We start from the raw sequence: 15,689 nt of genomic DNA on the forward strand, positions 1-15,689 counted from the left end.
TTTATTGATAAAGTGTGGTTGGTTTGTTTGATCTGTTGTACCAAGTGTGAAATAAATAAATAAATGAAATGAAATAGTTCGCTCCTTTCCTTTGTTAGAATTCAATCACTGTGAAAAAAAATCACCATCAAAATTGTACTGGTTGTGTGATGTGCTGCTTGGGGTCAGACAGGGGTGGATCACCCTTATATTATGGTCTGGCCACCCTTAGACAGGCCATAACACTAACTAAAATGAAAATTAAAACTAGACTTATAACTGGCTGGCTGGTGTCCTTACCAGTGTCCTTGGGTCTGAACTGTGGGCTCCTCTTTCCAGGTGTTCGTACTGCCTGAGTGGCACCAAGGTGTGCTGTCTTGCCTCTTTTGGGTTTTCTGCATGTTTCTGGCTCAACATGCAAGTATCCACTTCTTGACGTTCGCTGTTGGTTGCAGCCACTTGAGGTTTTTGGGCTCATTTGGGTTCTCAACACTGGGCGACTTTGATGGGAGTGAAAGCATCCTCACAACATAAATCACCACACTACCTGCTTTTGTTTCAGGTTTTTTCTTTATCCTTGTTAACATGTTTGGGTACTGGGTTTACCTGTAATGCATTTTGTGCTCCAAAAGCTGTTATTTTGTGCAGCTGTGCTCCAAAAGCTGTTAGCATGACCTTTCTTATCATTAGATTGTGCCACACCAGCACCTGAGAGAAAAGCTTTGAGTTTGATTTTGTGTTTTGCAGGCACTCAGGAGAATAAGTCATGATGTTTCTTGTGTTTGTCATGTTAGTATCTCAGTGCTTGTCAATCCCCAGTCAACAGTGTCACCACTGTGAACAACCTTCGAGAAGTCCCTGCAGCTGCTTCAAAACTCATCACTGAGCTCGATCTCTCTTTTAACACGCTGGAGACAACAATGAAAGATGACTTTTTTTCATATGCTGCTTTGAGGGCTTTGTTCGTGAACAACAACAGAATCAAAACCATCCATGAAGAGACATTTCACCCGCTGATTAATTTGGAGAAACTGGACTTCCACAAACCAGTTGGAGACTTTGTCTTCTGGATGGTTTCAGAACCTGATTTCTCTCCACTATTTCAATCTTTTGGGAAACAAATATACAACACTGGGTCCGGTTGTTGTTAACTGATCTTGACTTTGTTGATTAAACGTTGCAAACCGGCCTTCAGTGTGTCCTGTACATGAGGTCATTTAGTACACCACAGCACGGTGAGTTTTTTGAGCTGATGAAGTTCAGCCAAAACAGGAAACATGCAGCAGGAGACAGTAACTTGTTAAAATGTTATAAAAGGTACAATTAAAGATTTTCACCCTACAGGGTTGTCAATGATCCAAGGATAAATGTCTAATTTGGTCAAAAGTTTATAAGCCATTTCTGGAGAGACTGCAGTGGAAATGTTGTCACTTTTGGACTTTGCTACCTGCAGCTAAACATTTGCAGCTAAATCATTTATTTAAAAGCAGAAGCTGCAACTGATCGAGTGAATGTTTGTCTGAAAACTTAAACTGAACTCCAAGCGTACCATTGCTCCAGCTTACCATCTTTACCTGAGTGAATCAGTTTGTTGAACAATCTAAATGATTCAGAAACTTCTGTGACATCAACTTAACTAAGGCTCATTACAAATTTCACAAAACACTGCTGAATACTTTTAATATTTTTTTTATTAGTTATTTTTGTTTTGTTGTTATTTTGATTTTAATAAAACAAAATAACATAAAGAATCAAATTGTTTCTTTGTTTTTTTAAATTTAATTTATTTTACAAATAAATTAATAATAATATTAATAATAATAACAACAAATTAGTGCTGTCAGCGTAAACGTCATTAGTTAAAATGACGTTAACGCTGACAGCACTAATTTGTTGTTCCAGAGAGCAAGCCAAACACTGGTCTAGAAAAGGACGATCTCTAGTAGTGCTGCACTACTAGTAGATTTTGTTTTAACCTCCTAGGACCTGGTGTCCACATATGTGGACATAACATTTATGAGACCAAAATACAAAATTTTGCTCTTCAAAAACCTGATATCCACTTATGAGGGAGGACATTACACTGCCCCTGTTCAATCGAACTTTAAAATGAATGTCCTCATATGTGGATCTCATTTTTTTGAGAAACAAAAAAAAGATAGTCCGAATCTGATGTCTTTGTTTTCACATTCATCGGATCCCAATCAACCCAAATGGCACAGAGAAATTAAAAATGCATGCCATGAAAGAGTTCAGGTCTTAGGATGTTAAAAATGTCCCTGCTGATGAGACCAGTGAATGTGGGGCGACGGTGGCAAGAAAAAACTCCCTCCTGGAGGAAGAAATCTTGGGAGGACCAGGCTCTCTGGGAGGACCCTTCCTCCTGAGGGCAATACTTACCAGTACTTGTCCTCCAGTGTGCGATGGTGGGCTGGGACGAGTGTTGTTTCTTCTCAGCATGATGATGACCTTCCTTCCATTTCCTGTTTCAGAACTGAGAATGAAGACAAAACTGGTTAACAAGGTAACAGGACATTTAAAAATTCTCTCACTTCAGGATGAGATGCTGTGTCTTCTTACGTTTCTCTTGTAAAACAGCATGTAGGCCGAGTGCTGCTGTTCCTCACAAGCTGCCGATCCGGTTGTGTGGAGCACCTGTGCGTCATTATAGGTGAGCCAGCGATCTGATGTAGAGTGCTGACTCTCCTCAGGATGGACAGAACTACAGATGTAGTGTCCTGAAATCACATTAAGACAAATGAATCCAACTTCTGGAAGTCAGCTGATTCAAGCAAACAGTGATTTTGACTTAGTGCTTCTTAGAACATCAAAAGCTTTTGTGTGTGAGTCCTTCACTGAAAAGTAGAAAGTTTTCATTTTCTGTTTGTAACAAGTCTGTTGTTTTACCTGATTCTGTGCCTCCATAATGACTGATGATGCTGACAAGACTATAACAGCCACCACCCTGAGAAGGAACAAATCCAAAGAGTGTTAGTTTCACAAAGTCTCACATCAGAGCCATAATTAAGCTGATTTGCTGAGGCTACGTCCACACTAATGCGTTTTCGTTTGAAAACACATCGTTTTCTCTCCGCTTTGACCTCCCGTCCACACTGAGACGGCGTTTTCCTCAAGGAAAAACACAGCATCTTGAAAACGCTCTCGAAAACGCAGACTTTCTAAAACGATGATGCATTTTAGTCATGTGATGCAGTCATGTGAGCAATTAAACAAAGATAGCCGAGTGCATTTTACAGCAGTTGTTTTGATTGCTCTCAACTTTGAAAGCCCTAAAAAAGATTAATATCAGTTTGTACATGCTCCGGATAGCTTTTCTTCAAATTCTGTAATCCTCACTCACTTTTGCGCATGCGCAGGACTGGAACGTAAGCGTTTTCGGCCGTTTCAATGCAGACGCACAACTATTTGAAAATGACTGAAAACGCTAGTGTGGACACGGAGTTTTCAAATCTATCAGGGCTAGTGTGGACGTAGCCTGAGACGTTCTGCAGTCTGTTTTTACCTGATTGGATGGCACCACCAAGTCCCTCTGCAGCCTGACGGGGTCATCCACCTTCTTAATGTTGTAGGTTTGTGTAAAGCCAAACCTCTTCAGATGCAAGATCAGGACTCTGGCAGAAAAGAAGAAAAAAAACACAAACAAGGTAGAAAATAAGAAGAATGAGTGTCAAACACAAACAGAAGATGGGAGAAAACGACTGCTCAAGTATTGTCTCGAAAAACTCTGATATTTGATGCGCCACAGTTTGGAAACCTGGTCAGTCGATCACTTCTGATGTGACCTTACTCACCTTGGCAGTGTATCAAAAGACGACTTCAGTTCTGAGGCCGTCCCTCCACAATCACAGCGAAATTCTATTTCTTGTTCCTGAACAACAGCACAGAGAAAACAGGCTTTATGGTAGAAAGAAATCTCAACATATGCACACACACATACGCACAAACACTAACAAAAAAGGTGTGTTAAGATCGCTGACACTACAACTCTATTGGAATTTGTGATCTTACCTTCAAGTATGTCTCTAACATGTTTATAATAGACCCCTCTGGAACAAGGTCAAGAGACAAGCTGGTGAAGTCCTCGTGCTGTGATGATTGGTGACCACAGCTACACATTTCAGGAGTAACGTAGTTAAAGTAAAGATCAGGTAGGTGGAAAAGAGGTATATGAAAATATTGCAACCAGCTCTGCGTTTCTGAAAGACAGGCTTACCTCTTGCATGTCCTCATGTTTTCCATTTTAAAAATGTGATGCTCTTCTACTGGGCAGGTATAACTTTGGCCCAGGAGAGCTGCGTTCCTCTCCAGGTGAGGTGCGAGCCTTTTGACCTCATTGAGGAACAATGTTAGGAATTCATGAGCGTCCTGAAAGAAAAGCAGAGAGATTTAAAACAGTACATCAAAATCAGAAGGTAAAGCAAAAAAACGAAATGTCCAAATAGCTGACGCACTTTCTGTGCACTGCCGGTGTATTCAGGAGCTTGACTGCTGAATGCCTTCTTAAAAGCTCTTAGGTGGTGATCTTTAAGGCCATAATCTGTTGACTCATGACAGTCCCTGACATCAATGAGCCTTCTGTAGAAAGGAAAGGGTAAACAGACATTTCTGCTGTTAGAGCTCTTTGTTCTTCAGGTTTTTGAAGAAAGTAGAAGGTTGACGTAGCGCACCTTAAGAGCTGAGCTTCTGGATCTGTGCTCCACAAAACCTCCTGACGCCTGATGTCTCTTATGAACTCCTCAATGTTGAGGAGGCTCTGCAGGCAGGAGTTCATGTAGCAGGTGTTTCCGATGTTTGGAAACCTGACACACACGCACAACGTTTACAGTATCAGTGTAAAAGAATTCATTTTCTCCACTTTGACAAAGTGAGCTTTGGTCTTTGTGCACCACGTGTACTCACCCGAAGCAGTCTATAGTCCCAGTTTGACTTTCTATTATTTCTCCACCGCATGCTACACTGCTCCAAAAAGGTAAAAACACAAACACAAAATTAGGAAAGATGTCAGGATGCTGAGCAGTGTATGTGCATGGATGCATGAGCTTTGAAGTTGAAACATTTTGGAGGACGTCTTTCTCTTACCTGTTAAACACATGCTCCCATCCACTCTCTTGGTCCAGAAGCTCCATAATCCAAGTGTCCCAACTCAGGTCTGCTGGGATCGTTTCCGTGGTGCTTCTTACCTGATATAAATATATAGGACATAGCTGTGTGCCTCATTGCTCTTAATTGCTCTCATTTAACTGTGATGAGTAAATGCTTGATGACAGTGACTCTTTCCATAAAACATACCTTCCCGGATTTAAAAAGAGTCTTCACAGTGTTGCTCTCTGCCTCTGCATCGCTGTCAGTTTGCTGCAGAGGACGAACAAACATAAGTTTATTAAAAAGTACATTTTAAAGAGAATGTGTATTTCATATGTTTTGTGTAAAAGCAAACCGAGGAACAGCAGAAGATGTGTCTCCATTTTCTCTTCTTTTGGCCATTTTCAGGGTTAGCTGGTGTGGCAGCAACAGAAGCATCCGGGATGCTGATGAGGACAAAAGTGTAAATGTTGTGGAAATTTATAAGAAGGAGTACATTTTGCTAATACAGATTGCTAATAAAAGTGAATAACTGTAATGGAATACCAACATGAACAAAATCATGTATTTTATACATTTACACTCTACATTTTCAAACGCTAATCTCTGCATCCATATAAATAATAGACAAGACTAGAAGGAGTAAAAAAGATGTAAATACACAAGGTGGAAGAAAAATGCCAATAAAAGGGAAATAAAAGAGCTCCAACTCAACCACTGCTATAAATATCTCCAGCAGCATTAAAGAGTGGCGCATTTCTTTACCTCTGATGAGACGTAGAAGGAATTTCCTTCTCTGCCACGTTTTGTTTGTGTAATTTCTGTTTAGAAACAAGAAAAGCAACATCAGTAATGGCATAAAACAAACATACCAAGTGGGTCTCTCCATGAAAAGTGTCCAGTTAGAGAATTTGGTATTATTTCATATTATTTATCACTTTAGTGAGCTGTCAGCTCATGAAGCAGATATAGGAATATCTTTAAATAAAATAAAAACAATTTATTCATGCCTTAAATTGAGTTTTAAAGTTTGTCCTATGAAATACAAAATCCTTCATTTGGTTCTGATCAAAATTCAGTTTTTACAGAAATCATCCATGAAGCTTCAAAAATGCTTATTCACCATAAAAAATATTTAGAGAAACATCCTGCAAGTCTCTTCGAACTTACCTTTCTGTGAAAAAAAAACGTTTAAACATCTTTGAACTTAATTTGAGGACATAGCTGTGTGCTAAATTGCTCTTAATTCTTCTCATTTAACTGTGATGAGTAAATGCTTGATGACAGTGACTCTTTCCATAAAACATACCTTCCAGAATTTAAAAAGAAACCAGCGACACTTTTTTTGTGTCTTCACAGTGTTGCTCTCTGCCTCTGCATCGCTGTCAGTTTGCTGCAGAGTACGAACAAACATACGTTTATTAAAAAAGTAAAGTCACTTTAAATTAACAAGTGCAATTTAAAGAGAATGTGCATTTCATATGTTTTGTGTAAAAGCAAACCGAGGAACAGCAGAGGTGTCTCCATTTTCTCTTCTTTTGACCATTTTCAGTAACAGGAGCATCCGGGATGCTGATGAGGACAAAAGTGTAAATGTTATTTTTCAAAGTGCAAATTTTTAACAAGGAGTACATGCTGGAGATTGCAGATAAAAATTAATAACTGTAATGGAACAAAATCATGTATTTTGTACATTTACACTCTACATTTTCAAACGCTAATCTCTGAATCAATATAAATTATAGACAAGACTAGAAGTAGTAAAAAAGATGTAAATACAAAACACCAATAAAAGGGAAATAAAAGAGCTCCAACTCAACCACTGCTATAAATATCTCCAGCAGCATTAAAGACTGGCGCATTTCTTTACCTCTGATGAGACGTAGAAGGAATTTCCTTCTCTGCCACGTTTTGTTTGTGTGATTTCTGTTTAGAAACAAGAAAAGCAACATCAGTAATGGCATAAAACAAAGTATATGGTATGAAAATACAAAATCCTTCATTTGGATTCAAAATTCAGTTTTTACAGAAATCATCCAAGAAGCTTCCTTAAAAGTTTCAAAAATGCTTGTTTACCATAAGAAAATATTCATAGAAATGTGCTGCGAGTCTCTTCAAACTTACCTTTCTGTGAAAAAGAAGTTTAAACATCTTTGGACTTGATGTGATCGCAGCCAAAATCTCCTCAGCTTTGCAAAAGTTCAACTGAAAACAAGCAGTCAAAGGTTGTATATTTATAAACTTTCAGCATAGAACGTTCATACCCTGAACAGCAAACATCATCATTATGATGTATGGGGCAAATTTGCATATTTTGGAATGTATGCTCATTTGAACTGTATGGTGCTCGTCTCCAAGCAACTGCTACACAAAACAGGTCAAGTCAAGTGGCTTTTATTGTCATTTTAACCACGTGCAGAGGTGCTGTACAGAGTGAAATGAGACAGCGTTCCTCCGAGACCCTGGTGCTATATATGACATATACGGACAAACCCAGGACTACATAAAGTGCAGTGTGCATAAATTGCAAAAATAAACAAGACAAAACAGTGCAAAACGTGACAGAACAGGACGAAACAGACACAAGACAATGGAAATGTGCAAAATGCTGAGTATTGTGCAAAAGTAACTTGGTGTCTGTATGTATGTGTATGAGTGTGAGATACTGCAGACAAGTGCTTGGTAGTGACATGTGTGAAGGTGTGCGTGTGCCAGTGCAGTCACTGAGTGTTCAGGGGTCTGACGGCTTGTGGGAAGAAACTTTTCCGTAGTTTGGTAGCGAGGGCCCGGATGTTGTGGGACCTCTTTCCAGAAGGCAGCAGGGTGAAGAGTGTGTTTGAAGGCTGTGTGGGGTCCTCTAGCAAGCGGGTGTTATAAGGAGGGGAGAGGGGCTCCAATGACCTTCTTAGCTGCTCTCACAATCCGTTGTAGGGTACTGCGATCCAATATGCTGCAGTTACCATACCAGACAGTGATGCAGCTACTTAGGATGCTCTCATTAGTCCCACTGTAAAAGGTGGTGAGAATGGATGGTGGGAGATGGGCTTTCCTCAGCTTCTGCATGAAGTAGAGATGCTGCTGGGCCTTCTTGGTTATGGAGCTGGTGTTGAGGGAGCAGGAGTGGTTCTCCGCCAGGTGGACACCAAGAAATCTGGTGCTCTTGACGACCTCCACAGAAGATCCATTCATGTTAAGTGGGCAGTGATCTCACTGTGCTCTCCTGAAGTCAACGATCTCTTTTGTTTTGTCCACATTCAGAGACAGGTTGTTGACTCTACACCTCTACAGATGGCCTGCAGTGCAACCCTTCAGCTTCCTAGTAGATGCACCTATATACAAATTTAAAGACCTAGGAGACTTACTTCTCGTCACAGAGTTGTAGCATTCACAACATTTTCAGAAAACTTGAACTCAAGGTCAAAGTCACTGATATTCAAACTGACCCCAGAACTTTAGTAGATGCACCAATGGCATCAATTCAAAATCCTGCCCCTCGTTCTCGACCAAGCTGAGTATACAATTATGAAACAATCATTTCCCATTTTATTTCACTATCTGTAACTAAGACAAATAAACAGTATTTGGGACACAAGTCACTATTAAAGTGGTTAGTGAGACTCCACATCTGATAACAGTATAACACACTGCTTATTTATGTAAAATTGTCATCAATAAATGTGTTCAAAACAGAAGCTACACTGGCTTTAAAAGTTTTTCTTAACTCTGACTACCTGTCTGCTCTTACCTGTTTCTTTTGCTCTCTGCTGTCTTCATCCTCCATCCAACTCTACAGCTATTGTTAGGGATGACATGATGAAACTGAAGGATGTCTGGGCACCGAAAAAAGAAAAGAAGAGAGATTGGATTAGGCTGCAGCTGGCGTGCCATTCTCTCACTTCAGGATGAGATGCTGTGTCTTCTTACGTTTCTCTTGTGAAACAGCATGTAGGCTGAGTGCTGCTGTTCCTCACAAGCTGCAGATCCAGTTGTGTGCAGCACCTGTGCGTCATTATAGGTGAGCCAAGGATCTGATGTAGAGTGTGGACTCTCCTCAGGATGGACAGAATTACAGATGCAGCAGCTGTTTCCGATGTATGGAAACCTGACACACAAACAAAAGTTTACAGTATCAGTGTAAAATAATTCATTTTGTCCAGGTTGAGAAGGTGAGCTTTGGTCCTTGTGCACCACGTGTACTCACCTGAAGCCATCTCTGGTCTGAATTTTATTTTCCATTATTTATCCACCGCCCAAATGTTTCACTACGCTACTGCAAAAAGGTAAAAACACAAACACACAATTAGACGCTGAGCACTGGATGTGCATGTATGCGATGAGCGTATCGAGGCTTGCTTCATTTATGGGAGGAGCTGAAAATGATGACGTCCGAAGCCTCGCTGCCCGGCTGTACCACGTGACTGGTTCATGAAGTGGTTCGAACTTTGCCGCGAGATGTGACAGCGATACAAACCCCTCAGACTTCAATCAAAATGTGGGTGTTTGATGGAGAGCTGCGGTTAGTGAGAGTTGGAGACAGCTGGGAGGCAGTTTGGAGGTTTATGAGAGTGAGGAGAGAAACTCAGGAGAGAATGGAGCCAGCTAAGAAGAGGAGGATGTCCTCCCCTGTGTGGGAACATTTTGATCTTATTCCTCCCAACAAGGTATTTCTACAGAAGATGTATTTTCATAATACTGATGGTGCAATACAATTTAAGTTAAGCTGTATTTACTTTTGTACAAGGTGAAGTGTTTGCTATGTGCCAGGGAGCTGGGATATAACAACAACACCTCATCCATGCTTAGGCACTACAGAGCTTTGCATGAGAATAAGGGGAACACCGATTGTGGAGCAAGACCAGGTGAGCCATCAAATGCCATGATAATAATAGCATGCCGTAATGTTACTAAATGATATAACAATATTATACAACTGTAATAAGTTACGTGTGTGATATTTATATTTGTGCTTTGTTTTTATTGTCTTTCCTCAGGAGAACAATCTCAAATAGATGAAGACCTGGTTAGCATGGTGATTGAGGACTCCCAGCCATTTAGCATTGTGGAGGACAAAGGATTTATAAGATTTGTTAAATCATTAAATCCTAGCTATGTTCTCCCCACTAAAAAGGTCATAAAAGCAGTGAAAATTTAGTTTTTACTGAATAAAATATGGGCAGGACTGACGCCTCAGTGTGTAGCTGTCCATACCTCAACGTTACAAAAGCACAACCACTGTCCACACCCCAACCACACCTCACCTCACAGTAAATGATCATTTCCATTTTAAGCATTTCCAAATAATCATTTTCCATACTGCCAGTATAAATATACACAGTATACTGCATCACTACAATATACATGTTTTACACACTCCTTTTGTTGTTGACATTTACAGGCTGTGTGCAAAAGGCCACACTCTTCAAATTCATGCCAACTAATATTTTTACGTCCAGTAGGTGTCCTACTAGAGCAAATGAAGCTTCAAGAAGCTTTGCGCTGGGGTGAACCAATTGGATGAAAAGCTTCAGTGCTTCATCTGCCCATCACTAATGTATGCATGAGGTTTGAAGTTTAAACATTTTGGGGGACGTTATTCTCTTACTTGTTAAACACATGCTCCCATCCACTCTCTTGGTCCAGAAGCTCCATAATCCAAGTGTCCCAACTCAGGTCTGATGGCATTTTTTCAGTGGTGTTTTTAACCTCTTGGGAACTTTCACTACATTCCTTACTTGATGCAGAAAGAAGAAACGAGTCAGCGATGCATAGCAAGCACAACAAGACACCAAACAAATATTCTCTCTCTGGAGAACAGCATTCGACCACCAATGCTTATTTTGACCCGCAATTTGCCAAAGTATTAAAAGCACTTACCTGGGGTTGTCTGTAATTACACCCTGGGGACATTCTGGTTGTCCTGCTCGGGGGTAGATGACCTGCACTGGATCCTACGAACTTCCTGTTAGCTTATAGTGCATTAGCTAACAGGCATATTAGCTAAAACTGACTGAAGCTCAAACAGGCTAAAAACAACATAAATAAAACCCTCAAGGATTTATTTTGGTATAGCAGTTGAGGTGGTTAAGTTATCTGTGCCTTGATATCTCTCTTAGGCTGAAAACACGAAGGGTCCGACCCCCAATTCCTTTACTCATTGCTGTTAAAGTTAAGCTAACATAGCCTGTTTTGGGTCTCCAAGTTAGAAAACGTTACACCGATTAGAGTAAGACTCATGAGTTGAATTGTAGTTACGTTACAGCTTGATCCCCAGTTTTGGCACACAGTTGAGCATATTATTTAAAATCAAATTAAACAATATTAAAGTCAGTTTATGGTAAGGTAAATAATATTTTACATTTTTCTTCAGTCAGCTATGTTGTGTGAACAGGGTCTGCAGAACAGCTAGCCTATTTTGACACCTCATTGACTTTAACAGCACTAATCTTATTCCCTCCGGGGGGGTTTTCAGCACCAGGTCTTTTTTTTCTTATTGTAATGCAGTGTTAACTCTGTGTTGTGGTGTCTCTTCTGATGTAATGTGTACACGCGGGTGGATGACCATGGAAAAGTCCGAACAAAAGGAGGATGAGGCTCATTATCAGCGTAGTTATGAACCCTGTAAACTACTAAACATTTTCAAAACTGAAATATGAAACTGAAACAAGCAAACTGTCACTGCACTAACTAAAACTGAGCTGGATTAAAAACAAAAAGTGAAATTACTTAGAATTAATTAGAAAATACTTGAGTACAATAACAGTATTATTGTCTCTGCTTTGGTCTCTTGACCACTAGATGGCAGCAAATGCATAGATTTCCATGACTCTGGCTTAAATAATTAAAAGGGCATTTTGCCCATTTCTTTTTTCTCGCATATCCTTATTTTTTTCTTTTCTTATTTTTTATCATAGCTGGGCATCCCTATTTCCTTTAAAACATTTCAAATCCATATTCATATGCTTTCACTCAATTTTAGGGCAGAATATATTACAGCTGTTTTTTATTTCTTCTTCAATATTTACATTGGGGGGGGGGGGGGGGGGGGGGGGGATTTGAGTTTTGAAACTGGTGAAATCTCCACACAAATAATTTAGTTTTTGGCTATTTCCTGTTACTGTTGCTCCTGTGTAAGTTCAAGTAAGTTCAAGTGATGTTCTTGTGTATGAATTTATAATGCACTCACACACACACATACTCTGCTGGTGGCCTGAGCATCACTGCTCAGTATGTGGGTGGTCTTGCCAGGTGGAGGAGAGAGCGATTAACACCAGGCCTGCCCAAAGGGAAAAGAAGGAGCGAGGGAGAGAAAATAAGAGACGTAAGACAAGATAGACATCTGTCTGCCAGATGTGCTGGGAATAAAGAAGTTAGTTTATGAAATAGACAGAAGGGAATGAAAAGGGTTTTGGTCATGGCACTCACTGACAACTGTGTTGGCTGTGACTGAAATAATACTTATTCTGTCTGTGATTCATGTTCAGTTGCTCTTTCTAAATTTCCTGTGTGTGTGTGTTTGGTCTTTCTTGTCTGTCATCTTGTTATATTCATAACACAAAGACAGCCACGTACTCACTAACACTTGCTCTCTTTCCATCTCTTCTGCTGTTCGTGCAGACTGCAATTACAGCCTACAGTATAAACCAGTGATGACCACCTGTCAAAACATGTCCAGTAAATGTGTGTCTGTTAGGAAGGTGTTGAGGGGAGGGAATGAAACAGGTTTTACATACAGAGGAACAAAATACTGGTTCCAAGTATAAAGTCATTTCTTTGCATTATTTAATAGCCACTAAAAATACTCTAAAATTTTTATTGTTGAGAACTTACACTACATGGATAAAAGTAATGGGCCACACCTCTCAATCTTTGAATTCAGGTGTTTTTAGTCTGCTTTTACAAACATTAGTGAAAGACTAAAGAGCTCACTGAATTGGACTGCGTTGCTGTTATAGGATGTCGCTACAGGAATTCCTCTGGCATTAATATCAGTATAAGAAGGTGTTTTCAGGGTAATGAAAATGTACTCAAAAGAAAGTTTCATTTGCACAACTTTTAAAAAATTTCATTTCATTTATTGAAACTAATGAACTCGTTTCAAATCAAATACTCTTTTTTTCCCCTTGAATTTGAAGCCCAACTTTGAAACAAACATGTCATACTTTCCTTCCCTGATTTGCAGTGTTTGGTTTCTTTATTTGGTGATCTTATAGAAGTATTACATGATATTTGCAAATTCTTCCTTTGAGGTTCAGCTTTTGGTTGAGCGTCTTTTCTTTTCTTCCCCCCCCAGGTCCTGAGGAGTCAGTGTTTCTTTCCCGTGCAGCATGTGTGAGTATGTGTCTGTGTGTGGTTTACAGCTGTTTACATAGCTCACAGTGGGTGATCTCTGTTCAACAAGACCAACCTCTGAGATTCAGGCATTTCGAAGGCCTATAAACTCTGGATGAAAGCTGAAGCCAAATTAATAAAGTTATAACAGGATAAAGATGTGGCTAGTTACACAACGCGACATTAAAACTGCCCTCGTAAATGACCGACCACTCCTGGTCATAAAACGCAGCATGAAGAAGAATACACTGTGTTTGTATACACCCTGTTCGCATTAAATCTTGTGCATGCGGGGCCTTTTCTTGGTTTGTCTTCATCCCCGCTGGATCATTTGTCCCTCATAATGAGACAATAAGTGAGTGTGGAAAGGCAAAATCAAACAAAGCTTTTACTTCATGTTGACTCCATGTGAACAACAATGGCGAGGTGTGTTACCTGGAACCGTTAAAATGCATTTTCACTGATGCTCTAGTTATTGGGTGCTATGGGTTTTATCCCACCTGGCTCTGCAGTACTTGTTGTTCTTTCTGACTTGTTAAACTCAGCCTTCGCACACAAGTTGGAAACCAATAAATGCTGGAAAATAAAGTGAATGAATTCTTTTAAAGATGTAATCCTCTGTCATGCAAATATTTAAAATCTGAATATAGAGCATGATGAAGTATGTGTGTGGCCAAAGTTAGTGCATGTGTGGCATATCGGTATGCATCACTCATATTTTGGGCGAGGAAGCAAACAGCTTCAATAGTATCCTCTCTGTCCAGCAGGGCAAACTCAGGAGAAGATCTAGAGCAGAAAAACGTGAAGGCGAGGCTGCTCTACACAAAGAGCTGAAGGAAAAGTGTATAACTTATAAATGAGCATACTTCTCAGGATGACGTGGCAAACACAGCAGCTGCAGTATTTGCCCACTTGGGGGCGGCATATTGAAATGTTTTCACCTTTCATGAACACATTGTCACAAATAGTTACCCACTTGCACAACCTGCAGATACGCCTAGCACTTTTAAGGAGACAATGATTCAAACCTCGTCTCACATGCAGTTTTTTTCTTTATCCCTGAAAATGAAATGTCTCTGGTGGCTTAAAAAGAAATCACGAGAGCTGACGCAATGAATGAACACAGTATGGTGAGCAATTAAAACAATAAGCACTTTTGTTTGTCTGCCTTTAGCAGATGCTTGCTGTGCAATGCCGCAACAATTTGTTCTGGAGCCTCGTGTTTTTGCATGTTGCTTTGTTTTTCGAGCCAGAATTGGGATAAGAAAGCAGCAGAGCTGGGGAGCTTCTTGATTTAGTTTTACAGCATGTCTTTTTAATTTACTGGGATATTACGTGAGATATGGTAAAAACAAAGCAAGAAACAGACTTTAAAAAAGATGTATTTGTGAGAAAAAAGAGAAAAAAACTGAGCAAAATGAAACCAGCCCCTGGTCATTGTGCATCAAGCCTTAATGCACAAATGCGTATAAAGCCTCAAGTGGCCATGAAAGAAACTGCAGCTTTTCGCACACATGCCTTTCATAAAAGTGTCCATGAATGCTTTGCTCAATAATGAAGTGAAACAAAATGTAAATGTGGCCAGAAATCTCTGCCAGTTTGCTCAAATTTGTGTCACATGCGTGTGAACATGAGATCAGTTTATCTGAGATTTATCTTGCTCAGTTTCCTGCTGTAAGTAAAGCAAACAACATTTTTGAGCACACACGAGGCCGCTCAAACATGTCTGCAGTTTTTCAGTGACAGCTGTTTGATGCTGCCACCATTCAAAATGTATGCGAGACCCACAAATCACTTCTTGCAAACGTGTTTACGACATCTTACCCACCACATCCCGGCTCGTTCACTGCTGTGCACACATGAAAAAGTATAACAACACGTTTTCTCACTGTGTTTCTTGCACGCAGCTTTAGCTTGTGTATTTTATTTATGCGTTAATTATTGTGTCCTGCGTTGTGCCATTTTGTTGTTTTTGCCTGAAGTTGAACTTCTGATTGCTTTTGAATCTTTCTCTATCATTCATTTTGCTTTCATGATTTCAGAAACATTTTATTGCAGCATAATGGATCAGAAAGGATGTTTCCTCTTTGCTGCATTAACTGAGGTCCATACATCTGATTCAAAGCATATCTTTGTGAATGGAGCTGTCGCACAGCGCGCTCACACTCATACACCGTCGGCGGTCCCCTGACATGAAACAAACTCCCTCACATCGTTATCCACCTCCCATTCATCCATCCTCACTCAAAGACCAGAAAAGGATTTATTTGTGCGATCAG

The 15,689-nt window shown here is 40.0% G+C and overlaps 1 protein-coding gene across 1 annotated transcript; it reads right to left on the reverse strand.

Moving 5' to 3' along the window:
* Positions 1 to 1,870: 1,870 nt before the first annotated feature.
* Positions 1,871 to 11,059, reverse strand: LOC308395649 (ubiquitin carboxyl-terminal hydrolase 12-like). Its single transcript, XM_080880567.1, has 23 exons — positions 10,957 to 11,059; positions 10,685 to 10,813; positions 9,284 to 9,352; positions 9,007 to 9,184; positions 8,828 to 8,912; positions 7,207 to 7,287; positions 6,953 to 7,008; positions 6,585 to 6,654; positions 6,392 to 6,475; positions 5,848 to 5,903; positions 5,438 to 5,528; positions 5,290 to 5,352; positions 5,080 to 5,180; positions 4,900 to 4,959; positions 4,668 to 4,799; positions 4,452 to 4,575; positions 4,214 to 4,365; positions 4,009 to 4,108; positions 3,792 to 3,868; positions 3,503 to 3,611; positions 2,887 to 2,944; positions 2,560 to 2,717; positions 1,871 to 2,473 (listed from the first exon to the last, which is right to left on the reverse strand). The coding sequence occupies exons 5-23, from the start codon at positions 8,861 to 8,863 to the stop codon at positions 2,468 to 2,470; spliced, it is 1,614 nt and encodes a 537-aa protein (XP_080736693.1). The 5' UTR covers positions 8,864 to 8,912; positions 9,007 to 9,184; positions 9,284 to 9,352; positions 10,685 to 10,813; positions 10,957 to 11,059; the 3' UTR covers positions 1,871 to 2,467.
* Between the last annotated feature and the right edge of the window lie 4,630 nt (positions 11,060 to 15,689).

This window comes from Rhamphochromis sp. 'chilingali' (genome assembly GCF_963969265.1).
Source record: "Rhamphochromis sp. 'chilingali' genome assembly, chromosome: 4".
NCBI lineage: Eukaryota > Metazoa > Chordata > Actinopteri > Cichliformes > Cichlidae > Rhamphochromis > Rhamphochromis sp. 'chilingali'.

Coding starts and splice junctions, on each gene's coding strand:
- LOC308395649 (XM_080880567.1), bottom strand. CDS start 8,863: ATGGAGGATGAAGACAGCAGAGAGCAAAAGAAACAG. Junction 5,353..5,437: donor ACATCTTCTGCTGTTCCTCG/GTTTGCTTTTAC, acceptor CGTCCTCTGCAG/CAAACTGACAGCGATGCAGA. Junction 2,945..3,502: donor TGGTGGTGCCATCCAATCAG/GTAAAAACAGAC, acceptor GTTCCTTCTCAG/GGTGGTGGCTGTTATAGTCT.